The sequence below is a fragment of the Pristis pectinata genome, chromosome 28, assembly GCF_009764475.1.
Source record: "Pristis pectinata isolate sPriPec2 chromosome 28, sPriPec2.1.pri, whole genome shotgun sequence".
NCBI classification, from domain to species: Eukaryota; Metazoa; Chordata; class Chondrichthyes; order Rhinopristiformes; family Pristidae; genus Pristis; species Pristis pectinata.
Window position 1 is genome coordinate 7,421,234 of NC_067432.1, and position 26,965 is coordinate 7,448,198.

Consider the following 26,965-nt stretch of genomic DNA (forward strand, 5'->3'; position numbering starts at 1 on the left):
TTCACTCCAGGCTTCTTGGCAATTGCTGCAAAAGGAGGGTTTTTGAGCAGCGTTACCAGAGGTAATAACCCAATACAAGAGTCGTGTTTCAGAGGAGAGGTGAGCTGGCAGTGGGGCCTACTCCCTCGGTCCCAGCCTTGTTCCTCGCACACTCAACACTGTTGTTTTCCACGTCCTGCGGCCCAAACCCAAACAATTACAGCTTTGAAATCACACCTTACATTCGGTCACTGAGAGAATAACATACACAAATCCATTCTGTTGACAACTCAGTCTAAACCAGTGGGGCTGAATAAGCCACAGCATTTCCAAAAAGAGAAAACTGGATAACATTTTCTGTTTAGTTTACATTGTCACTCTGAGGCAGTAATGCCGCACTTCGCAACAAATAGGAACTGCTTGCAGACTCGACGATTTACATGCACGTGCTTGGCAGACAGGAATTCTAGCAGGTTGCAGCTCAAACGTTGACCTACACACTACTTCTGCATGCACAACAGTTTTGGTTGCTGCATGGAATTCAAGGATCGTAGGACAAACTCCTTTGCTTCCAGCAGACTGGGATTTGTGCTTTTCTTTTGCCCCCAGTGTACTACAACTCCATGAGCAACAGCAACCATGTTTCAGCAGAGATGGTAAATGTCACCAGTCACTGTGGGGTAAGAGTGATGTATGACATTGAACAGGATTTTTACGGAAAAGAACGAGACGGGCATTTCTGTTGTTCTTCCCCTCCACCATCAGATTTCTGAATGGTTCATGAACACTACCTCATTATTCCTTTTTTTGCACTATTTAGTTTTGGAATTTATAGTAACTTTATGTCTTTGCAATGCACTGTTGCCGCAGAACAACAAATTTCACTTCATACAAGTCAGTGATAATAAATCTGATTCTGATTCTTTTCACAGCCTCAGGAGAGGGTGATCAAATTGCCCAACACAGTCCCACCGTGACTCTGATCAGATCATTTCTTGATGTTGACGGAGGGTTAAACATCGGCCAGGACATGGTGGTGAAATCCCTTGTCCTTCCTGAAAATAATACCAGGAACTCCCCACCCCCATCTGAAGCGGGAGGTAGAGACTAGGTTTCACATCTCATCTGAAAGACAAAGCCTCGGGCAGTACAGGTTGTCCTCAGGTTAGGAACATCTAACTTATGGACACCTGTACACACGATCGAGCTCCCATTATATTATTAAATTCAAAAGTTTGACATACGTACAAACGTTCATTCCTGCAAACTCTTTTTCTCTCTCTATCTCTCTCTCCACTTTTAGTCAGTTCTTTCTTATCAGTCTTTTGTGCTTTTGATGCCATTCATTACAATACTGTGGAGGTGCGATTACTGAATCAAGTGATGGGTGTTTTCTGACTTATGGATGCCTGTAAAAATGGAACTGGTTTGTTACCTGGGTCAGTCTGTACCACAATCTCTCAGCATGAAACCAGAGCTGCAGCTTGGATTTTAGTGCTCAAGGCATTAAGGGTGTGATGGCCAATAGATATTTATTGAGATATTTATTTATTAGTCACATGTACATCGAAACATGGTGAAATGCATCTTTTTTCATTACTGAGACTATGCTGGGGGGCAGCCCGCAAGTGTCGCCACGATATCAAGTGCCCACAATTCCTAACCTCTACATCTTTGGAATATATGGGAGGAAACCGGAGCACCCGGAGGAAACCCACGCAGACACGGGGAGAACGTACAAACTCCTTGTAGACAGCACGGGAATTAAACCTGGGTCACTGGCGCTGTAATAGCATTAGGCTAACTGCTACACTACCGTGCTGCCCACTATCGTGACCAACTACATTTGGCAGCTTGGTAGAATCAGAATCAGGTTTATTATCACTGACTTATGACATGAAATTTGTTGTTCTGCGGCAGCAGTACAGTGCAAAGACATAAAATTACTGTAAATTACAAAAATAAATAAATAGTGCGACAAAGAGGAATAATGAGGTAATGTTCATGGTTACTCCTTCTTGTTGCACTATTTGTTTTGTAATTTATAGTAATTTTACGTCTTTGCACTATATTCCTGTTGCAGAACAGCAAATTTCATGTCACACAGGAGACACAAGAGATTCTGCAGATGCTGGAGTCTGGATCAACACACACAAAATGCTGGAAGAACTCGGCAGGTCAAACAGCATCTATGGAGGGAAAGAAACAGTCAACGTTTCGGGTCGAGACCCTTCATCAGGACTGGAAAGGAAGAGGGCAGAAGCCAGAATAAGAAGGTCGGGGGGGGGGGGGGGGCGGCGCGCGCAGGCTGGCAGGCGATAGGTGAGTCCAGGTGAGAGAGGGGAAGGTAGGTGGGTGGGGGGAGGGGGGTGGCAAGATGTAAAGAAGCTGAGAGGTGATAGGGAGAAGAGGCAAAGGAGGGATCCAGTAGGAGAGGACAGTAGACCATGGAATAAAGGGAAGGAGGTGGGGAATAGATAGGGAGGGGGAAGAGAAGGGGTGAGATACAAGTCAGTGATAATAAACCTGAATCTGATCCTGCCAAGGTACTAATTGCAGTTGGTCACTGTGTCAGCCACCACTAATGCTTTGAGTGAAATCCAAGCTGCAGCTCCAGTGTTGTTCTGAGAGACAGCAGTACAGGTGACAAACTGGCTCCATCTTTATAGACATCTGTAAGTCGATCTTGTCCATAAGTCAGAAAATACACAAAAATCACTCAATACGGTAACTGCACCTCCACAGTCTTGTAATGAAGGGCATCAATAGCACACAAGACTGATAAGAAAGAACAATCCTAAAAGTGGAAAGAGAGAGGAAACACTTGTAGAAACGAGTTCATTTAAACGCTGGTGTTTAAATATAGTTGTATGAACTAGCTCCTAACAAGTGCTGTTCCTTAGCTGGGAGTCAAGTCTACCATGTCCTACCAAGTAAATAGTTTCTTTGATTCATTTCCTGTGTAGTCTCATCTTTGACCTGGAGCTTTCAGTCACAGAGTATTTACTGGATATTGCAAACTCCAGCGTGCAAAATATGACAGTTTTCCTGGGAAGGGACTGAACCAAGCACCAGACCTACCATTCCTGCCTTTCTACAGCAGAGATCACGAATAGCTCGATTTTGCTATTACTAACATGTAGAAGTTACTCAAAAGTAATCAAATTCCTGGCTTTCTTTTCATGCAATGCGTAGCTGTGTAAACATACGGCTTCTTTTCCAAGTAAAAACTGACATATACAAGTGTGGCAGTAAGTTTACTCACTAAAGAAGGGATCTAATCAATACTCCAGCCTGAAACACAAGTTAAGGCCATACTCCACTTCTAGACTTCCTTTCTATTTATTTCAATTTCACTCAGCTGAGCAAGTCCAGTATGATCTCATTTTCTCACTATACCAGCTCTACTGACTTCCTGTTACAACATCAACAGCCAGCTCAACAGACAGAAGTGACCTCTGTTTAACCCTTCATTTGAATCGGTCTTGATCTCATTGATTGGTAGAAGAGTCCGAGGAGGTTGATTAGCCTACCCCTGCTCTTTTGAACAACTTGCAACAAATCATTTAGTATTGCATTAGCAAAACATCTTCTTGTGAATTTCAAGCACACAACCATTTAAAAATACAAGCACAAAACTCCAAATTAAACTGGGTAAACTAAAGCTGGTTACAGCTTCTTCCTTCTTTGAGTTAAAATGCAGACATTATGTGTGGTTGATACCCACTGGTTGTGATGTCAGTTATGACTCAAGGATATCGCTCTTCAAACTGACTCAGAAGATTGTGTTGTTTCAGCTCCCACTCCAAGAATTGAACACACAAACTGAAACAGTTTAGTGCAGTACTTCAGGGAGTTCTGCACGAGAGGTGCTCTCTCTGTGATAAGGTTAAACCAAGAATCCATGTACAAGACGTTGGTGAGACTGGATTTGGAATATTCTGTTCAATTTTGGTCACCCTGCTATAGGAAAGATGCCATTAAGCCGGAAAGAGTGCAGAGGAGATTTACGAGGATGTTATCAGGACTCGAGGGACTGAGTTATGGAGAGAGGCTGTTCCCCAGCCACCATTTATCCCTCAATTATCCTTAGAAAAACAGATTGGATGGTTATCCTCAGCTTGCCTGTGGGAGTTGTTCAGGCACAGATTGGCTGTGCTTCCTGTCCTACAACAGTGACTGCACTTCACATACGTCTCATTCGCTAAAAGCTTCAAGATATCCTGAAAGGGCTTTAGTATGTAACCAGTAACAGAGCAGTGATGTGAAGCAGAAAATGACGAAGGAAAGTTATTGATTAAATTTTCTTACCAGTGAAGCAAAAGTATACTTCTGATCCTTCTCTTGAAGAAACACAAGCATATCAGACAGCAGCACAGCCTGGACTTCTGAAAGGTGAGAAGCAAATGATTAACACACAGTGAGTGCAAGCAGAGTCATTCTCACCAGCACAACCTTTAGTGTCACTTTAACTGCCATCAGTTCTGTGAATATTAGGCTAAGTACATGCCCCTGTCTGTGCTGAGGTGAAGATGGTTGAAAGCTTCAAGGCCCTAGGTGTAAATATCACCAACAATTTTTTCTGGTCCAGCCATGTGGACACTCTGGCCAAAAAAAAGCACACTAATGCCTCTACTTCCTCAGGAGGCTGAGGAAATTCAGCTTGCCCCTGATGACCCTCACCGATTTTTACAGATGCACCAGAGAAAGGATCCTATTCGGATGCATCGCAGCTTCGTATGGCAACTGCTCTGCTCAAGACTGCAAGGAATTGCAGAGTTGTAGATGTAGCCCAGTCAATCACGCAAACCAGCCTCCCCTCCATTGACTGTGTCTACACTTCCCGTTGCCTCGGGAAAGCAGCCAACGTAATCAAGGACTCCTCCCACCCTGGTCATTCTCTCTTCTCCCCTCTTCCATTGGACAGAAGATACCAAAGCCTGAGAGCATGAACCACCAGACTCAGCTTCTATCCCACTGTTGTCAGACTCTTGAATGGACCTCTCATATGCTAAAAGATGAACTCTTGATCTCCCAATCTACCTCACTGTGGCCCTTGCACTTTATTTGTCTGCCTGCACTGTACTTTCTCTGTAACCGCAACACCATATTCTGCATTCTGTTTCTTTTAACTACCTCGATGTAATTATGACATGATCTGTCCAGATGGCACACAAGACAAAAGCTTTTCACGGTATCTCAGGACCTGAGACAATAATAAACCAATATGCACGCACACCAGCTTCATTTGAAAATCCTTGTATGTACAGTGAATAAAGCAAATCTTGGGAGAGATAAACTTAAGGGAAGAGGAATCATAGGGCTGTGCTCTCCAACATATGCAGTTATTATCCTGAACCAGGAATGTAGAAACCTGTTACAGATCTCAACATTAAACCACCAGGAAAGTCACATATATGTTTGCTTGAGATGGGCAGGATATCATGTTGGCACATAGTTACCAAACCACAAGGAATTTAAGGTTAGTAAAATTATGAGACCGATGATGATTGACAAGAAGCTATGATGAGCTTCATGAAGGGATTCTAACATGAGAGATCTTGGGTTCTTAAAATTATGAAGTTGCCAAGGTGATCATTGGGCCGTTAAGATAAGATATCTTTATTAGTCACATGTACATCGAAACACACAGTGAAATACATGTTTTGCGTAGAGTGTTTTGGGGGCAGCCCGCAAGTGTCGCCACGCTTCTGGCGCCAACATAGCATTCCCACAACTTCCTAACCTGTACGTCTTTGGAATGTGCGAGGAAACCGGAGCACCCGGAGGAAACCCACACAGACACAGGGAGAAAGTACAAACTCCTTACAGACAGCGGCAGGAATTGAACCCGGGTCGCTGGTGCTGCAATAGCGTTATGCTAACTGCTACACAACTGTGCCTGCCTGGCTTGCAGACCAACAGTCTGCTCCTGTCAAAAGAGTGACATTTCCCAAGCTACTGCAGAGCAAGTGAAACTTATGGAGACCCCTGATGCATCCTCCAAGCACTTGGTAGGATCAAGCTGAATTCACACCTCGCTCACTGGGATATGGGAGGAGTAATCTTCTAAGTAGCATTACAGAGTGTGGTCCTCAAACAAGATACTGCCACTAGCCATGGGCCTTAGTGTAACCCAACCAACACCCACTGGATACTCTCTTCATTTACGGAATGGAGCAGATGCTGTACCCTTTAATCTTCCAGCTGCTGCTTTCAATGTAACAGGTCCATCGTGTATCAGCTTTCTTCGTATCAAGTCTTCCTTTGCAAACATCTGGCCGCTCTTCAGCCTCATGATGGCTTTGGTCTCAGTCCTGCTGTGGATCTCCTGGAGTCTGGTTTTCTTCTCACATTCATTTACCTTGTGATCCACTGCTGCGATCACCTCCTTAATCATCACCAGTGCTTTAGTGAGGTCAGTGTAATCTTCTTCGGTTTCTGCAAAATTGGCATGGGGTCAGAGTGAACTATTACTGCAAAAAATAAGACATCTTAATCTGAAACACACAAGCAGTTTCTCACCCAAAGAGCAGTGAGGGGACTGGAACCTGCCACACAGAAACCCTCTTGACTTTTTGAAAGTAATTTGTACTGTAATCAGCAGGGCTTTGGATCAAGTGCTGAGAAGCAGGGTTAGCCTAAACAGCACCATTACATCTGGCATTGATAAGGTGGGTCATATAGGCATCTGCCATGCTGTAAGTTGCCACAATTCCAGCAAAAAAAAGACATAGCCACCAACTGGATAAGGTGCAGAGGAGGTTCACCAGGATGTTGACTGGGGTGGCACAGTTCAATTCTGAGGAGAGATTGAACGGGCTGGGTTTGTTTTCCTTCGAGCAGAGGAGGCTGAGGGGGGACCTGATAGACACATACAATATTATGAAGGACAGAGACAGGATAGACAGTTGGTAACTGTTCCCCATAGCAGAGGTGTCTACTATGGACACTAGAGGACACAAGTTTAGGGCTAGGGGCAGGAGATTTAGAGGGGTTCTGAGGAGGAATTTTTTTCACCCAGATGGTAGTTGGAACCTGGAACAGACTGCCTGAGGGGGTGGTCTACTCCTACAACATCTAGATAAGCATTTGGATCACCAACACTTACGAGGCTATGGACCAAGTGCTGGTAAATGGGATGAGTGTAGATTAGTACTGGATGGTCACAATGGACATGGTGGGTTGTTCTATTTCTGTGCTGTATGACTAGCTCTTTACCTTTGGTAAGATGAATAATTCTCTGGACAATCACTGGATACTTGGTAATCCTTTGAGTAACCAGTAATATACATTCCTGGATCCCTAATCTTCGAACTATGGAACTAGACATTTTTTTCTGGAAAGATAAAATGAGACATTTTAGAGCAATGATCCAAAGAGGTAGATTTCAAACACAGTTTCTTTACAGTCTGCTCGTCGGCTGAGTGGAACTTGCACACACCCGGACAAACGCCTGGAATTTCTTCTCTCTCGCTAACAATTCCTTGTAAAAGTTCACCGCATCATTGTGCTGGCCACAGAATTTTCCATAGGTCTTCTTCAATCGCTCGGCACTGGGTCCAGAGAACTGTCAGATAAAACATCAGGTTAAGGTTAGGAAGGATAAAGGCTGGCCCCTTTTTAGAATTAAGTTAACAGGGACTAAAGCAACATCTAATTGAGATTACATAAAAAACTGACAGCCCAAGTGCTTCACAGAGTTGGTTCTAACGTGGGAAAAGCAATCATTTTACACTTAGCATGCATCCACAAACAGCGATATAATGACGACCAAATAATGGCAGAGTGGTGAAGGAGGTATTTGGCACACTTGCCTTCATCGGTCAGGGCACTGAGTACGAGTTGGGACGTCAAGTTACAACTGTACAAGTCATTGGTGAGACTACGCTTGGAGTATTGTGCGCAGTTTTGGTCACCCGGCTATAGGAAGGATGTGATTAAACTGGAAAGGGTGTAGGAAAGATTCACGAGGATGTTACCAGGACTGCTGGGCTTGATCTAGGAGAGGCTGGGTAGGCTGGAACTTTTCCCTTGGAGCACTGGAGGCTAACGGGTGACCTTATAGAGGTCTATAGAATCACGAGGGAGATAGACACAATGAATAGTCAGTATTTTTCCCAGGGTAAGGGAGTTTACAATAGAGAGCATAGGTAAAAGGTGAGATCGGAAAGATTTAAGAAGGACCCGAGGGGCAACTTCTTCCCCCACGGAGAGGGTGGTGGGTATATGGAACGAGCTGCCAGAGGAAGCGTTAGAGATGGCTACAATTAGACAGGTGTGTGAATAGGAAAGGTTTAGAGTATATGGGTCACACACAGGCAAATGGGACTAGCTTAGGTAGAAATCTTGGTCAGCATAGATGATTTGGGCTGAAAAGCCTGTTTCTGTAGTGTGTAACTCAATAATCTGTTTCTGTGATGTTCCTAGAAAGATAAACGTTGGGCCAGAACTTTGGAGAGACTGCCCCAGTTCTTCTCTGAAATAATTTCATGGAATTCAACTGAGAATAGAGAAGCTTTAATTTTGTTCCTCATCGGAAATTGCAGACTGCAACAGTGCACCTTTCCCTCAGCACTGCAATATGAAGGTTAATCTTGATTTAGTTCTGAAGTGTTATGAGTGGGATTGGAACCTAAGATTGTCTGAACTTCTACCCTGTGAAAAAGATTCTGGCTGTCTACCCTATCTATGCCTCCCATAATTTTACAAACATCTATCAGGTCTCCCTCAGCCACTGACGCTCCAGAGAAAAATAGCTCATAACTTCTAATCCTGGCAGCATCTTGGTAAACCTCTTTTGTACCCTCTCCAGAGCCTCTGGTTACAAACATGATACTATGCTGTCATAACAAAGGACAGGAAACTTGCTCTAGGTACTGGAGGGCGACCATTTGATCAGCTCAGCTGTTACAAACGCACTTTCAACAAAGAAGAAACTGGAGTGGGGCAGCGGTGAGCACAGGGGAAGAGACACAAAAGGCAGAGAGGATTAAACCTCACGGAACAGGAGTAGGTCATTCTGACCTTCAAACTAATTCTATAAATGCAGCATTCTCCTCAGTCACATTTACCCATCTTTGACGCATGCCTCTATCAATTAAAGAAAAGATACAGATCTCCAGCTTGAAACAAGTGCTTTTTTAAAAAAACATCAACATCCTTTGGGTATATGGCACACTTATAAATCACAATGCTTTTGTGTTGGAGGGCTACATGCTCTGAGCTTCATATGAAGTTTAAATGCCTGCTGCCACTGATGAGCTGGTAAGACCACAACAGTACGAGGTTCAATTCAAACAGTCTCAGAAATGCAGGAGCAGGGAGTGGGAGATAAGAGCAGAGGTGAGAAGGAGATATCTAGCTGTGTTGCTTCGTGCTGTGTGGCTCTTGAATTAAAATTTGCACTCATTTTCAAGTTTAGTAGGTTAATTGGCCCTGTGAATTACCCCCAGTGTGTAAGTGAGTGGCAGAACCTGGGGTGGGATGATGAGACTGTGGGAGAATAAAATGAGATTAATGTAGGATTGGCGTAATTGGGTCATCAGTTGGGCCATGGAGTCTGTTTTTGTGTTGTATGACTTTTTATAGAAAATATAAATTGATGGTATGATAGACTGATGTGTCTTACTGACCTGATTCACCAAAATATCCCCAATCTTTTTAATGATGAAACTTCGTTCACTGTTTTCCACCATGGATTCTTTCTTCCTCTCCAGAATCCGACTGAAGAACTGCGTGTGAATGTCTATCAGATCCTCCAGGCAGGGAAAGATGCGGTCTACCAACGAGGTTTCAAACTGCAGCTCCTTTGTCATCCCCTTGCTATAGACATCAGACATGATCTTCAATGTCCGGAGGTGGTGCATTTCTGTCTGCATCAACTCTGTGGAGGCAGATACACAACCAGTCAAATGCTATACTAGTGCTTTATACATACAGTGGTGTAGCAGCCCTAGCATCCCAGGTTCAATCCTGACCTCCGGTGCTGTGAGTGGAGCTTGCACATTCTCCCCGTGATGGTGTGGGGCGTGCCCTAGAGCTCTGGTTTCCTCCCACATCCTAATGATGTGTGGGTTGGTAGGTTCGAACCACTATGCTGCCTGAAGACTTGCCTTTAAATTCATCCTCTTCCTCCATGGTCAATTGGTGAAAGTTGTTCCTTGGTTTTCCCACCCATGTTTGGTCCCAACTTAACCACCACCTCCCAATTAGCTGGTCTTCTCCCTTGTTCCTTTTAACCTCGCTACTCTCCTGCAAGGGGAAGTTGGAGGGAATTTCTGTATCTGAGGGAGAATTATGGTGCGGACAGGGCTTTGAAGAAGGTGGCACTGACCAACTTAAGAGACAATCAGATGCAATTCTGCATAACAGATTGAGGGATATGGGTGAGGGGGGGGGGAAGAGAGTGCGAGAGAGACTGTCTGCAAAAATATTGGCTCTCCTTTGGCCAAATAATTTCTCAGAATCATCATGGAACAGGGGGAGGCCATTTTAGCCCATCGAGTTGCTGCTTTGTCCCAGCAGAACAATTGCATCAGTCTTATTCCCCCACTTTTCCTGCGACTTGCAAATTATTCACTCAGCTCTTTCCAATTCCATTTCAGAGGCATTGTTTCATCTCATAACTGTTTGAAGTACAAATTAATACAAAAATGTTAAAATGTTAATCTTTCTGTAACCTACAAATACTCATGGTGCAAACTGACATCATTTACCCATAGATAACATTTACCATAGATAACATCCTGTCGTTTAATTACTTCCTTCTTTTGTTGGCGCACAAACTTGTTGTCAAACCACCAGACTCCAGGAGTCTGCTTTCCAGCTCTTTAGCATCTGACTCGAACTCGCCCATTAGCTGTCCATCCATGACGTCCGTACCTGGGGAATGTGGAACACAAGTGCAGAGTCTGACAATAAACACCAACGTCCAACACTCATTGTAACTACAAACCACTATAGCCACAAGCACGCGTCTGGCGTCAATGCTTCTGAGATCAGCATTAACTCTGGATTTTGCTGAGCAGTTAAACAATACCAATTACACATGGTGGTGTTTTACACAAGTTAAGCATAGGGGAGGGAGGTTTGAGTGGTGGATTTGTGAAATGGTGCAGATGGAGCAAGCAACTCTGGAACTCCTGGGGCAAAGAGCTCACATGGTTTGGGTGAAGGTGGTTGAGGATGGGGTGGAGTCCACTCTGAAGGTTCAGAGACATCACACCTGACAGCTTGAATGGGGCAAACCTGATGGTATAATGGTGGGTGGGGAGACAACACTGAGTACATTGAGGAGGGTAGGGGTTCATTGGAAGTGTAGCCTTATGTGTTTTGGTTGAGGGAGTCTGTATTTCCAACCAGCGTGCAGAATTCTTGCTGTCGGGCTTCTGCCCTGGTTGTGATCTCGGCACTTTTCTTTGAGAACATTTCTATTAGTTGGGGATTTTAAAATTAGAAGTTAGAGTCTAAATATTACAGCCAATTCCTTCTGAAGTGAAGCATTTCTCTAGTTTGGAACTCCCTTATACAAATAGCAATTGATACTAGGACAATTGTTAGATTTAAATCCAAGATCAATAGGTTGTGTTAACCTAAAGCAACCCAGGACAGAAGTGGGAGAGAAAGAGTTAGGTCACAGATGAGCCATCACCTCATTGACGGGTGGAACAGACACGGGTTTAAGTGGCCTGTTGTGATGAACTCAGCTGTGCATCTAAACTCCTCAAACCAATGGTCTACAATTCTAGTAAGCCAAATAAATTTCAGATTAAGTACTAACAAAGGACACAAAATTCATTGTCAGACCAACATATCCTTTGTTCAGCAGCAAACATGCTTGAAACGTAGCCAAGCTGCCAGAGGAAGTGGTTGAGGCGGGTACAATAACAATATTTAAAAGACATTTGAACAGGTTTATAGTAAAGGTTTATAGGTATATGGGCCAAACATGGGCAAATGGGATTAGCATAGGTGGGCATCATGGTTGGCATGGACGAGTTGGGCTAAAGGGCCTGTTTCTGTGCTGTATGACTCTATGACCTAAGATCACTGCTTCAGAAGCTTACACAGAGAATGGTGCAGATGTTACAGAGCCAGCGACCCAGGTTCAATTCCCGCCGCTGTCTGTAAGGAGTTTGTATGTTCTCCCCGTGTCTGTGTGGGTTTCCTCCGGGTGCTCCGGTCTCCTCCCACATTCCAAACACGTACAGGTTAGGAAGTTGTAGGAATGCCATGTTGGCGCCGGAAGCGTGGTGACACTTGCGGGCTGCCCACAGAACACTCTACGCAAAAGATGTATTTCACTGTGTTTCGATGTACATGTGACTAATAAAGATATCATCATATTCTGTGCAGTGACCAAGCTTCTTTCAATTGAGACCCCGGGAGAACATTATCCAAGTGGGTTACCAATAGAGTATGATCTTTGTTGATCGTGCAAAACTTGAAGATGTTCAGATCCTGACTTAATGAATAAGGTTCTGTGTTCCTGCCGACTAGATATCATTGGATCACCTCCGTGATTGGAGAAGGGGCGGTGGTGGAGTTCCGTCATCAGACTTTGGAGCTCAACCAGATAAAAGGGTTAATGACCTTCACTGAAGCAGCAAAAGAAAATTATCTGAAAGCACCAAGCAGTCACTTACACACCACGCGCAGTAGGATTCAGGAATAGCCTTCATTTTAGAGAGACGCTGTTGTCTTGTGAATGCTACCAACATCTAGAAATTCACCCTTGGTCACAGGTGCTAAAGTAGAATCATCAAATTTGGACCCATTCACATGATTTGAATGGAATCTGGAGAGCGAATCTGGACAGCCGCTATCACATGGTTAGCAGAGAAGACCATGGGGAATTTCGACCCAAGTAGCTTAATATCAATGGGGATTCTGTTTTCTCTCCTGACCATCATAAGTGCAGTTGCATGGGTTAAAGGCCCTTAAGATCAAAATACAAGCCCCACACTGGCCCCATCACACTCAACACTCCCCTTACCTTCATCTGTCAACGACTCCATCGACTCTGTTGCTGGTTTTATGTGGTTCAGAGAGTCAGTTGACTGAGACAAAGCTCTCCAAGTACCAAGGGAGCTTTCGTCATTCGCAGGTCTAGACGGCAAGGAATACACAGAAAAACTAGTTAACGTGAAGAAGGGTAAGCTGAATTACCATGCCACTGAAACTGTTGTCTTACTATGTCTCTTGATAGCTTTCTGGGTGAAAGAACATGACTGTCGCACCATGGAAAACCAAAAAGCTTCAATGGTGCCAAACTAATTGGGATTGGCCAAACAGCGTCTGGGGCTTAAGAACTGGCTGTGCCCTGGGGCTGGGGGGGGGGGGGGGGGGGGGGGAAGGGAGGGGGAAGATGAATTAGTTTGGTTCCTGCTCCTGATTCACATCCAGTAAAAAAAAGGCACGCATGCAATTGAGAGCTGGGACCCTAAGTTTCCTGGAAACTAGACCTGGAACTGGAGTTGGGGAGGGAGGGAGGGACTGAAGGAAGGATTCCATTTTAATATTTTGTGAACATGACACAGGACTCAAAGCAGTGGTGTGATGATCCAGATGTTTGTCCTCATCTAAAAAGAATGGGCTGGGGCTCTTTGCAAAACCTCTGGCAGGACCGGTGACGAGATAACTCACCAGTGTGTGAAACTCCTGCAAGATGGGTGCTACGGTAATTCCAGGAAAGGGGAGCAGTTCAGCTGGAACCTTATTGAACAGTGAAGCAAGCTTAAGGAACTGTATGTTATTCCTGCTCCCGGCTTTTCTTTACAACCCAGCCAGCTGCAGAGTGACCCTGCTCGTCCAAACTCCTGGGGACAGCAGCCTATTTTATCATGGCTTCGTAGTCTGCCAGACTTAGACAGAGAGGTGACAATTTAAGGAAATAAATTTAGACAAGATGGAAGTATAGCTCACAAGATACACTGACCTAATTACTGCTTCCACTTTTAACTAGTTCTGTTGCATTGCAGTTCGATTTCAGCTTCCTGGGACAGACAGGGGCACACTGCATTATGTATAAATTAACCTCAAGATGAGGGACATATTTGGATAAGGTGACATGCATGATTACCCTGGAAAGCACCAACTTGTTACAGTGTTCTTGGTCCTGGAATCCAAATGCCTACAGGTTTGTAGCTTCTTCTACTTTCCACCTGGGCTGTGCACGGGTGTGTTGAGAGCCTGGTTCTGACCCCTTTCCCTCTCTGATGCTGTGCCTGGAAACCTGAGATGAACCCTTGCCCTCCCAGAGTGATGGGCTGCCCAAGGCTCAGTGTGGACGCACTGTCCGAGAGTGCTGGTGGCTGGGTTGGGATAAGCGGCTGGCTGCTCGGTGCTGGTTTATTGGGCCCAGGGCTGCACCCTGATCGGCACAGTCAGTGAGAACCATTGCTGAGGGACTGGCAGCACCACAGTGAAATCTCCAGGCTGGGGAGAGCTATGAGGCAAGCAAAGAGAAGTGGGGAAAGCAGGTTCCATCACACCCAAGATGGGCTGGTGAGAGAGACCATGGTATATCAAACAGGTGATCTACCAACACATGGAGCAGGTGCTGCCAATAGCTGACACTCACCCGACCACCCACGGGTATAGCCCTAAGCCACACACCTCAGCACTGAGTAGTCACACTACCCACCACCAGCCACTCTACACCGAGCCAATGCAACAGAACCAGCGCAGGGCAAGAATTCACACCAGGTTCCCTGTCCTTTTCCACTACTAGACCTACTCTTCTGACGATTTGATCATCCTGTAACCAGTTCAGATGAACTCTTGATCTCCCAATCTCTCGTCGTCGTGGCCCTTGCACTTTATTTGTCTTTCTGTACTACATTTTCTCTTAACTGCAACACTATATTCTGTACTGTGTAATTATGTATGGAATGATGGCACACAAAACAAAAGCTTTTCACTATATCTCAGTACATGTGACAATAATAAACCAATACCACGATGACTCTCAATAAGGAAATATTTTCCACTGCTTCATTTATACTTATTGTATTACAAAACTGCATTTAGCCAAGAATTGTCCTCATTCCTAAGGTTAAAAATTGAGAGATCTTGGACATTTAAACTGTGGATCTAACTTGCAGGAATGTTAAGTTGGCACAGTCTTCTTTTAAATGAAGCATCCCAAATTTAAAACTTGAGTTAGGTTTGTTATTTCCAATTCTTGGGCAAGGATTCCCCAGGGCAAACTGCTGAGCTCAAAATGGACCCAATGCTGACCACAATGCTGCACTACAACTTGAAAAAGTGGTTTTAAAAACAAAAGATTAACAATTGTTTTACTTTGCTGTGGGAACATGGGGAGGAAGAGAGGGTTCACATCCGACATTGCAAAATTTGTTTTCTGCAGTCTCCGTGACCTAATTTGAGGCACCTATTTTAAAAACTTTTTGCAATGCTGGTGTGAGAATTCTGCTCTACTTTGCATGGCTGCTATCTCCAATTTATTAACGCAAGAACGACAAAGAAAGATTTGCATTTCTATAATACCTTCTGTATCCCTTTCAGAATGTCCTAACATGGCTGAGAGCCAGTGAAGTCTGGGAAGTGCAGTCAGTGGTATGCTGCCGTAACCCAGCAGCCAACTTGCACACATCAAGCCCCCCACAAACAAAATGTGAAAGTGACCCGATAATCTGTTTTTAGTGAAATTGATGGAGGAATGATTATTGGTCTTGCAGTGGAATTCTCTTGCTCATCTGTGATACAGTACCATGGGATCTTTTATGCCTAGCTGAGAAAGCCAATGTGTCTCTGCCTGATCTCCCATCTGAAAGATGGACCTTGGCAAAGTTGCACTCCTCAGTTCTGCACTGAAGCATCAACTAGACTTTGGTACTTCAGAACATGGAAAAGGACTTGAACACACAACTCTGACTCTTAGCTGAGTACTGTTAACTGAGCCCCGCATGGCACTTAACCATTACTGTAGCACTTCTGTACAACGCCATGAAAATACTCGAACTACCCTGCGATATGGCTATGACATGCTCTTGGAAAGTGATCGGTACAGGGGCATCTTCCTATTAGAGCAATCAAACATGTTGTCACTCTGGAAGGATTATGCTGACCGTGGACGTTCTCCTCGCTTGCAATGCTACATGTATAGAACAGAATACAGCAGGTAAATACATCACAAAAAGCCATGCTACTGATATCTATCACCACCAATGTTGGTGCAAACTTAAGTTCGTCTGTTGTTAAACAAAATATCTGTGAACTCCATGGATACATATCATCCACCCTTATAATTTAGTGGCCCCCAAACTGAGCGAGAAAACAAACTGCTGGAGGAACTCAGTGGGTGAGGGGGTGAAAAGAATTGCTGACGTTTCGGATGGAGACCCTTCATCAGGACCCTGCACCAGTCCTGAAGCAGGGTTTCGACCCATAACGTCGACAATTCCTCCCCCCCCACCACAGATGCTGCTTGACCCACTGAGTTCCTCCAGCAGTTTGTTTTGTGTTGCAGATTCCAGCATCTGCAGTCTCTTGTGCCCCCAGGCTTAGTAAATCCTGCACAACTGATGAGCAAATAGGAAACACAAGAGTGAGTAGGCTACATTGGGCTTCGAGGACCATCACTACTGGGACTCAGGTACCGCTGATGTCCTTGGACCAGGCTTTTAGAACTGCAAGTGGTCAAAGATCTATTTTTTGGTAACCCTTGTTGTATAGTGTCCTATTAACCAATTAGATTTCAGAACTAGATGACAGAAATCTTTAACTAATGATATCTATGAACCACATAGCAACCAATCCCGTTCCAAAATTTTAACACATTCCGGGGACAATTGACATTACAACAAATCAGGTGCCAAATGTTTCCAATTTTTTTTGGACTGGAACCAATCACATCCTACCAAACAAAAACTTTGGTCACATTTAGCTATTCTTCCAAAGTAAACCAAAGATAAAATTTCCTAAGATTATAAATACTAAGCAGTTGATAATTCACAAACAAATCACAGATTCCATCATTAAATCTCCCCCCTCCCAGTTTCCAATATCGACTCTCCCAGCATCAGAATCTAAGGTCCTAACTTCAGGTAAATATTCACAGGCATCCTTCCCTGACCACCAACCATCAAAGCTAATCCTCAGAAGTTCTGAGCCTGTCAACTCCAAACCCAGAGGCTGGTTTTCACATTGGCATCCAATTTTCCTGTGGGACAGTGATCTTCATCTGTTCACCGGACTCAAGAGAGAAAGATACCTGACCCAAATGGTTCAGTTCCACAACACTCAAAGATACTCCCGATACCTTTACAGCATGTAGTGCTATCATCCAACAGCTCACTTAAGACTATTGCAACCAGATCGCAAGATAAAGCAATAAGCACTTTTCTAGTTTTGAATGTTATTTTTCAATGCATCAAGTTAAATAGCTACTAGCAATAGATACATCAGTGTTTCACCCTTTACAGTCTCCAAACAATCTCTCCAAGGTCAAAATTTACAACTAGAATGCTAGGGGAGTTTCTCTCAGCTTACAGAGACAATATTATTACATCACACACATCAAATAATGAAATCACCACTATAATACTGTGCAAACTCATTAATTGATACATCAGCATTGTTCAGGCACTTTACGCAGCGAGCTGTGAATACACAGAGATACTTGCGTTTATTTCTCATCGTGACAGCATTGGGTAATGTTGAGGAATCTCGGGCCTGAGGTGTTTTTTTGTTTGCTGAAATATAGAAATTGGCACAAGTTCAATGTGCTGAGTACAACAATGGAAATCTACAGCTGCCAACGTCAGGCTGGAGCATTAACATCCCACAGTAAGGGAAGCCCAAAAGAAACAATGTTGGGTTAGAAATTCATCCTTTGTATATGTTAACCATGTGGCATATTAACATTGAACTTCAACCAAATTGAACAGAAGTGGAGTTAACATTCAGGTGTTATATCAAGCTTTTACCACAAGCGGTAGGCAGCTAGTTTGAATCTCAAAGATTAGAAGGGCTATCTGACTTCCAAGTTATCTGTGCGTTAGAGTCATAGAGCTATACAGGCCCTTCGGTACAACATCCATGCCGAACAAGTTGCCCTACTGAGCTACTTCATTTGCCTGCGTTTGGCCCATATCCATCTAAACCTTTCCTGTCCACATAACTGTCCAAATGCCTTTTAAATGTCATAATTGTACCTGCCCCTACCACTTCCTCTGGCAGCTTATTCCACATACCCACCACCCTCTGTGTCAAAAAGTTGCCCCAAGTCCCTTTTAAATCTTCCCCCTCTCACTTTAATCTACGCCCCTCTAGTTTTGGACTCCCTGACCCAGGGGATAAAGCTGGCTATTCACTTTATCTATGTCCCTCATGATTTTATAGACTTCCATAAGGTCACCCCTCAGCCTCCTATGCTCTTGTGAAAACAGTCCCAGCCCAACCAGCCTCTCCTTATAACATAATTCTCAGTTCACGAGGGCCAAGCTTCCAGTCCTGTCACTTCAATTCATCATCCTACTCCCAAGCTTGCACAGACCTTTCCAACAAAGCCCAATGCAAGCTTGAGGAACGGCACCTCACCTTCTGTCTGGGCTCACTGCAGCCTTCCAGACTCGATATTAAATTCAACCATTTCAGATAACCAGCCTTCCTGTTTGTGTCAGAACTGGCAGTTCTGATACAAGATCATCAACTCTCCACGGATCGCTTTTCTCTCCTCCAATAGATGCTACTGAATCTGCTGGGTATTACCAGCATTCTCTTTTGTTTCAGATTTCACCATCCCAATTTACACTCCATCTGAGAGATCAGCTATAATTTACATATATTCATTTTCCTTTCCTAGTTGGCAACAAAGGATTGTGTTACTGAATAACCTTCATCTCCACCCTATCACAGCCAATTCCCTGTTCTCCGTCCATTTTCTGTACTTAAGCATGCTTGCTTCTTCACTCCTCAGATCTAACAAGAGGACATCAACCTAAAACAGTAATTCAGTTTCTCTCTCCACAGATGCTGCCTGACCCCGCTGAGTGTTTTCAACAAAGAGTTATAGAGAGATACAGCACAGAAACAGAACTTCAGCCCACTGAGTCCATGCCGATCATCAACCACCCATTTACACTAATCTTACATTAACCCCATTTTTTATTCTCCCCACATTCTCAGCAATTCCCCCAGATTCTGCCGTTCACCTACACACTAGGGGAAATTGACAACCTATCAATCCACAATGTCATCCAGATATGGGAGGAACCAGAACACCTGGCGGAAACCCATGTGGTCACAGAAGAATGTGCAAACCCCACACAGACAGAACTCAAGATCAGACTGAAGTTCGCTTTCAATTTTCAGCTAGTTCTCCTCCAATAATTTTTCTGGAGCATCATTCGCCGCGGCTGATTTTCAGCAAGAAGATCAGCAAACAATAATCTTCAATGTCTTTCACCAATCTGAAACTGACCTAGATTGTTCCAGCATCATAATTTAACTCAAAGCTTTTCATGACTCCATTCTATTCTATGTTCTGCATTGCTATATGATCCCTGTCCAAAGCCAGAGATAGGTTCTGAGGTTGTTCTCTGCACTGCTTCCAGGCTTCATTACCTCAACTTCAACCAAAACTGCACAGAATGGCCTTCCATCTCCGAGATTCAAAGCTCTGGCCAGTGGAACACAAGTTTCACCCAGTTACTGGCTGGAAGGCTTTTATGTGATGCAATATTGAAAAGCATCAGTCCTGCTCCTTCAAAGAATTCACTCCAACCAAAAAATTTTATACCAGATAAAGAATGCCAGAGAGACTGCGGGTTCACAGGAGAGAAACTTGCATCAAGAGTGGCAACTTTCCCAGCCGGGCTTCAGAGGTGAGTTCTCCATTTTTGTTCAAGATTTCCATTTGATTACATTTGAATGTAACTCGGACAAATATTGGAACAATTTGAACATAACTAGCAAAGAGAATGATGATTTGTTTTAAAAATAAGTAGCATCAGTGGAGAAAAGCATCAGTGAATAGTGATCAGAACATTCATCTTCCGTCAGTATCAGAGAATTGACTAAGCCCATCTGTGAGAAAATTTGTGGTCTCAGTTTTATAGCTCATCTGAAAAGAAGCATTTCTGATTGTGCACTGTTAGCCTGAACATGTGGTCAGGCTACGCCATGGGATTCGAATCCATAATCTGTTGAGTCAGAGTGCAGTCTGCACCGTCATGTCATTGAGGCTTTGCTCTCCACCGAACACATGCTCTACGAGACCTGGGAGTGCAAGAGGATGGCGTCTGGTGCGGCAAATAAAAGGAACGTTTCACTCCTCAGCATCCCGCACCTCAACGAGCAAAGAAACTCAATGTGGAAACAAACTTGTGCTAAATTAGCTTTTTTGCAAAAGAGAGAAGATAGTAAGTACCTTCTGTTTAATCTTGCTGCAGGCCACCAGACTGTCCCTGCAACCCTTGTGAACTTGTGCGTTACAATCTGTGGAAGGGAAAAACACTGTTAGAGGAAAGACACAACCAACACAGCACAGGAAACCTTAAACTCTATAAATACATTACCCACGAAGTATCTTGCACAGAATTATTTGTGGTGGATTTAAAGATTATGATGCAGAAGCAGTAACATTTTAAATTTGTTCCAAGGGTTGTGGGTGCTTGTGGTTGGGCCAGCATTTATTGTCTGTCCCGAATGCCGATGAACTGGGTGATTTACTGAGCCATTCCAAAGGGCAGTTGAGAGTCAATCACTTTGGGTGTGGAATCACATACAAAGCAGGTTCCTTCCCTGAAGGACAACAGTGAAACAAACCGTAAATGAACATTGGGAAGAAAACCGCAGATGCTGGAGATCTGAAACAAAAACAGAAAATGCTGGAACCACTCAGGTCAGGCAGCATCTGTGGAGAGAGAAGCAGAATTAATGCTTCATGTCAAAGAGCCTTCATCAGAATGTCAGATCTTTGATCGAAAAACATTAACTGTCTCTCTCTCTCCACAGATGCTATCTGCCTGCTGTGTTTCGCCAACATTTTCTGTTTGTTTCAGATTTCTAGCATCTGCAGAGTTTTTAATTTTCATTTACTGAAGGAAAATACATCTGCTAATAAGAGTTTGTTAAGACTGAGCTTTACGAACAATAGAGCAATGATTGCCCAAACGCTGACTGGTCCCAGAGACCCCACAATGCGAATCAGGCAGTGTGCAAACCACCAACGTCATGGCACAGCGAATACCAGCTTGCTGCAGCCCATCAGACCTTGTTTGTCTCTGCTACATTAAGGACAAACCTTTCATGAAAGATGTGCTTGCCTCAATCTGTGTCCAATATTTTCTGGTTTTGTTCCGTTAACCAGACACTTTATCAACCAAGATACTCTGCATTACTGAAACTAGCCTTTTATAGTCAGTTTTACCCTGTGTCAGATATTAAACACTTCATGGATACCATAGGAATAACATAACCACCTTGTTCACTACATGCAAGGTCCTGAGTGGCTTATGGGGCTACTTCTAGGGCAGTTTAAGGATCTGGGACTGAGTTGCAGCATTGGACCAGGACAGCACATTCCCTTCCCCTGAAGCATGCTAATAACTTACTTGTTAACATGCTTTTTATTTTAATTGTAATTACTTAAATTCCTCATCTGCCTTCATGGGATTGGAACTCAGTGCCACTGGACTTCAGTTTGCTAATCCAAAGCTTAACCACAATGCACATTTGCCACAGCAGCTTGCATTTAAAGAAGCCTTAGTGTCGTAAAATATTCCAGGTTGCTTTAGAGGAGCATATCAAACATAAAATAAAGCTGTAAAGGGAAACACATACACAGAGACAACAGCTGCAGGAGTTGCAGAAAGATACAAGATTCAGAACCAGTGAAAAAGAGTGAGCAAGATTGTACAGAGGCAGGGAGATGCAGAACCGGATGAAATGTCACAACCCATACAACAGGAGAGAAAGGAAGTCTGAGAGATCACTCCATTTAGCAATTCTCTTTTTTATTAAAAAAGACAAATACATATCTGCAAAAAAATCCTACAACAACTTGGATTTATCTTTAATGTGATCACTTTTCTTCAAAAAAAAGCCAAGTTTCTTTCCACAAAGCTGCATGTTGCTAACTTAGAATAAACACTGAAAAAATGAGGGGGGATTGAAGTGAGACATGGTAAAACGGGTCCTAGAGGTGGAGGTGATTGTTGAGAGTGGGAATTTCAGAACATGCCGGCTGTTTCTGGTTTCTTGAAAGTACCCCAGTCATAAACATGATCTCCTGATTTCATGAAGTTTAATGTACACACCTCATTTGAATTTTTAATTGCTTGCTGCATTCAGATTGCAAAATGTTGCCTTACCCTCTCCCGATACTGGTTCTATGTTAAGTTGAACCTTCTGCAAACCTCAAACTTATTCCCTTCTGGTTCCTCAGAACCATGGACCACCTCACCTCCATCAATGCTCCCATTTCCCAACAGCACTGGCAGCAGTCATGACAAGGCCATCCCATCCATCAGCTGAAACAGTGACTGGGGATGTACTGCACACCATTTACAAAATAGAATGAAGCAACTAACAAAAATCTTCTTCCTAACTCCTTCCAAACCCGTGATCTTTACCACTTAGAAGGACAAGGTGCACAGAATGCTATCACTTGCAAATTCCTCTCCAGGGCATACACCACCCTGACTTGGAAATATCGCCTTCCTGGGTCCAAACCCTGCAACTCCCCACCCAACAGCACTATAAACAGCACCTTCACTGTATGGACTGCCACTGTGCAAGGTAGCAGTTCACCGACAATGTCTCCAAGACAATTAGTGATGGGAGAGAAAGCTGGCTTTACCAGTGAGGTTCACACATCCATGAAAAAAAATAAAATCCCAGCTAACTATCACACTGTGATTTACTTCATCAGTTCTTTCACCCTTTCTGACTTTAGTGTCTGTCTTAGAAAAATAGAAGCATGTCTTTCAGCCCTTTGAACCTGCTCCGCTAATTATGCCATGGCCTTGGTTTTTCATCCCGATTGATCAACTACTGATTAATCATTATTCAGTGATCAATAATGCAAACATTTTTACAACTGCAGGTTGGCTTTCAGGGCACACAATAGATGAAACCTAATCCAACTTGCACTGCCAGCAATTCAGAAAACAATTTGAATCTGTTCTTTCTACAGAAAATATTTTAAGCTGTTGAAAGCAAAAGGCATTGCTGGTGGGAAACTTTAAGATGATGAAATGAGGAATCAGAACAATGTTTAAAAAGAATCTCATTTATAGAAGGCAGTTTGTGACCCCAGGACATCCCAAAGCAGTCTACAGCTGATTTTTTGAAGTGCAGGTCAAGTGTGTGGCATACAAGTCTGATTTTCTGTCACTCGTGGTACAATTATGCCATTTCAGAGTTGTATCAATCAGATCTTACACAAGAAAGAGCCTTGCTCACCATCAACTTGATAAAGAGGATTCTGCAGTGAGTCTGGGAAAACAGTCACGATGCCTACTCGCAACTTCAATATGAGAGCCAACTCCAAATCACATAATTAATGCTTGCATGGTTACAACCTCAAGATGTTTAATCCTGTTATTGTTACATTTATTGAATAATGCTGTTCAGTATTGACTGTAGTCAATGATTGCATTGATAAAAGAGCAAGTGGTCTGACTGAAACCAAGCAATACCAGGAAACTGAACTCAATCTGCCTCTCAAGAATTTTTAGATACAGAATAGCATCCTACCCCAACAAAGCCTATCCCGTTTCCATAAACTTCCGCAACATCCAGTCCAAAACCCTTCCTCCAACAGAATACATCCAATTCTCTTGAACCTGTTTATGCTGGCCGCTATTTACATTTTTTTCTGGTTAGTATCATTAACTCAATTCCTCTAGTGAAAAAAAGTCACAGTGTCCCAGGACACACCCAAAAGTCATACCATAAGCATGAGGTCACGGACATGCCTTCACCTGCTAGCATTAACTTGCACATGTGCACTTGCAGAAGCTGGGGAGCTTCAAATCCTTGATAAAACTGCACTCAGCTGCATCCGTTCTGTACGTAACCAGAGCATCGCCAATAATGGTAAAATTAACTCTGGTGTCACCCCACCACCACCCCACATCCCCCCCCACCAAAGATCCATACTTGGCCAAGTCCCACATCACAACTACACAATGCTCTTCAGCAGTACCTTCTGAACACAGGGTACCAACATTCATATCCCATCCAGTCTCAACACTGCTATCCACCTTCACTCTTCTACTAATCTCTGCTTCTTGACCTCTCTTTCTTGTCTTAGGACTTGCATTAAACAAGTTCTTTGGTTGTCTATCCCAATAATTGGTAAATTGGTTTATTATTGTCACATGTACTGAGCTACAGGGAAAAAACTTTGTTTTGCATGCCATCCATACAGATCATTCCATTAAAACAGTGCATTGAGCTAGTACAAGCAAAGACAATAACAGAATGCAGAATAAAGTGTTAAAGTGCAGTGCAGGCAGACAGTAAGGTGCAAGGCCATGACGAGGTAGACTGTGAGGTCAAGAGTCCATCTTATCGTACTAGGGGACCATTCAATGGTCATAACAGCGGGATAAAGCTGTCCTTGAGCCTGGCGGTACATGTTTTTAGGTTTTTGTATCTTCTGCCTGACGGGAGAGGGTAGAAGAGAGGATGTGTGGGGTGGGTGGGGTCTTTGATTATGTTGGCTGCTTTACTGAGGCAGTGGGAAGTGGAGTCCATGGAGAGGAGGCTGGCTTTCGTGATGTGCTGAGCTGTGTCCACAGCTCTGCGGTTTCTTGCAGTCCTGGGCAGAGCAGTTGCCATACCAAGCTGTGATGCATTTGGATAGGATGTTTTATATGGTGCATCTCTAATGGTCAGTGCAAAGGTCACGACGAGGTAGATTGGGAGATCAAGAGTTCATCCTCAGCTGATGAGAGGTCCATCCAAGAGTCTGGTAACAGGGGAATAGAAGTTGTCCTTGACTGCCCTCTGACAGACCAACACCGAAGGAAGAGATAGACAGAGGCACATCGGAAACTTAAATGTTCCAAATTGAAGATGAAGTTCTGATGGCCAATGTTCACTAGTCTAGACTTCCTGATTAACATTTTTTTAAACGTTGGTGTTGAGACCAAGAACTGAATACAAATTAAATCAAAAATGCAGGAGAAATCAATCTCAAATGTACAGTTCACAGAAAACAAAGGATCCTCTCGAGCAGCTTGAAGGCTATAAGCTTATCAAGGATTTCGGGGAGGGTGGGGAGTAGTTAAATCTGTAACATCAGGAATAATTAGGCCACAATAATGCATTCAACAGCAGCAAGTCACAGCAGGAATGATAGAGCACTTGCAAACTTCATTAGAATCCAGACATTAGGTTACTGGCTTTAGAATCCAGGGCAGACTTTCTGCATCATTGCTCACAGTAACTCAATAGATATGTTATTCATTGGGTAGGAAAAGGAGGGAGAATGGAGCAGGGGCTGGGGTGGCAGGCAGAGCAATAAAACTGCAGAGTTTAGAAAAAGTATAAATGGTATTTTTTCATAGCAGTGTTCAGAATGGTGGAGGAAGCATGTGTGCTTTTGCAGCTGTGCATCCTTCTCCCCTTTGTTCGGTTTCTCCTTGGATGGGAGTTATTGCAGGAAGAGGAAATTGTAGAAGAGCAATGCTTACACTCTGACGACTAGTTCAAGTGGACAGACCACTTGATGGTGATGAATGAAAGAAGCTCATTTCACCTGGAAGTGGGTCTAAGGGTTTTACACCCTGGGTTCTTGAGGTCTACAACAGTCAGGAGCACCGACCTTGACTGGTTCCTCATTTCCATGGTGGAGGAACACGGAGGCCCTGTGGTCACCTCACAGGGATCAGTTAGGTCTCGATAGACCTGGGGTCAGCCCCAATAGCTGCTGGTTAGGCCTGTGCTCACTGGAGCTTGGAAAAATGAGAAATGATGTTATTGAAACTAATCCCGAGTTGGCTTGACAGGCTAGATGCTTTCCCTCTTTGGGGAATCCGGAACTAGGGGCCATAATTTCAGAACAAGTGGTCACTCATTTAAATTGGACCAGGGGCAGGTACTTTGGAGATTGATGAATCTATGGAATTGTCCATCCCACAGAGCTATGGAGGCTGAATCACTGAATATTCAGAAGGGCTGAAAGAGATAGGCTCTAGGACCACAGGGAATCAAAAGTGATGGAGAACAGACTGGAAAGTGGAGCTGAGCCCAAGATCAGATCAGGATCAAGGGATCACCTGTTCTACTCCTGCATTCCTTTATGTTCCTGAGACCCCCTGGCTATGACCTTAGACTATCTGGAGACCTCAGAATCTCAGGTGTTGATTACATTTGATTACTGCACACATTCTGATCAACCTATGAGGCACAGACAGAAACTTAAGTATTTTACCAAATAAAGAGCATGGAACCATTTATAAATGTTCCCCTTTGAACAGTTTGCAAGCTGTGCCTAGAACAAGAGGCTACCGATGGTTCCTATTCATCTGTGGTTATATATATCGTGACAGAGAAGTATCTTTTTTTAAAGCAAGCAGAATAGGACAATCTGTACCTCAAGCAGATTCAGATCGTACTTCTGGCTGTTAAAGATCTTATATGAATTGGTAGCACACAAAATTGTAATGACTTTGACTGTAATTTATTGAAGGCATGAAAGGTGTTCAAAATTATATTGCTGACATCCAGACCAGTAATGTATTTAGTCCACTATCATTTCTCTTTTTAATGGACCAACCTGTTATTTTGACATCCTTTAATATTTCCATTGATCTGTACCAACATCAAGCGCTAACTCAGCCAAGTTGGTCCCAGTCCTTACTCTGAACCAGGTGATCAATTCCACCCCAGATCAGGTCTGTACTTCAGGCAGACGCTCCAACCTCAGGGAGTTTCTGCAGTGCTTTAACTGAAATGTTACAGCTTTGATAATTATTGAGCCATTCCCTGATAATCAGTGAGT

The 26,965-nt window shown here is 43.6% G+C and overlaps 1 protein-coding gene across 1 annotated transcript in view; it reads right to left on the reverse strand.

The window, feature by feature from the left end:
- The window catches only part of LOC127583868 (A-kinase anchor protein 13-like), a 407,302-nt gene that overhangs the window by 36,221 nt on the left and 344,116 nt on the right, over positions 1-26,965 (reverse strand). Inside the window, 11 exon segments of the mRNA XM_052040262.1 lie at positions 4,291-4,367; positions 6,172-6,420; positions 7,201-7,318; positions 7,424-7,549; positions 9,615-9,865; positions 10,715-10,775; positions 10,777-10,800; positions 10,802-10,863; positions 12,968-13,089; positions 17,552-17,696; positions 20,377-20,445. Of these exon segments, the coding sequence (XP_051896222.1) occupies positions 4,291-4,367; positions 6,172-6,420; positions 7,201-7,318; positions 7,424-7,549; positions 9,615-9,865; positions 10,715-10,775; positions 10,777-10,800; positions 10,802-10,863; positions 12,968-13,089; positions 17,552-17,696; positions 20,377-20,445 (1,304 nt within the window).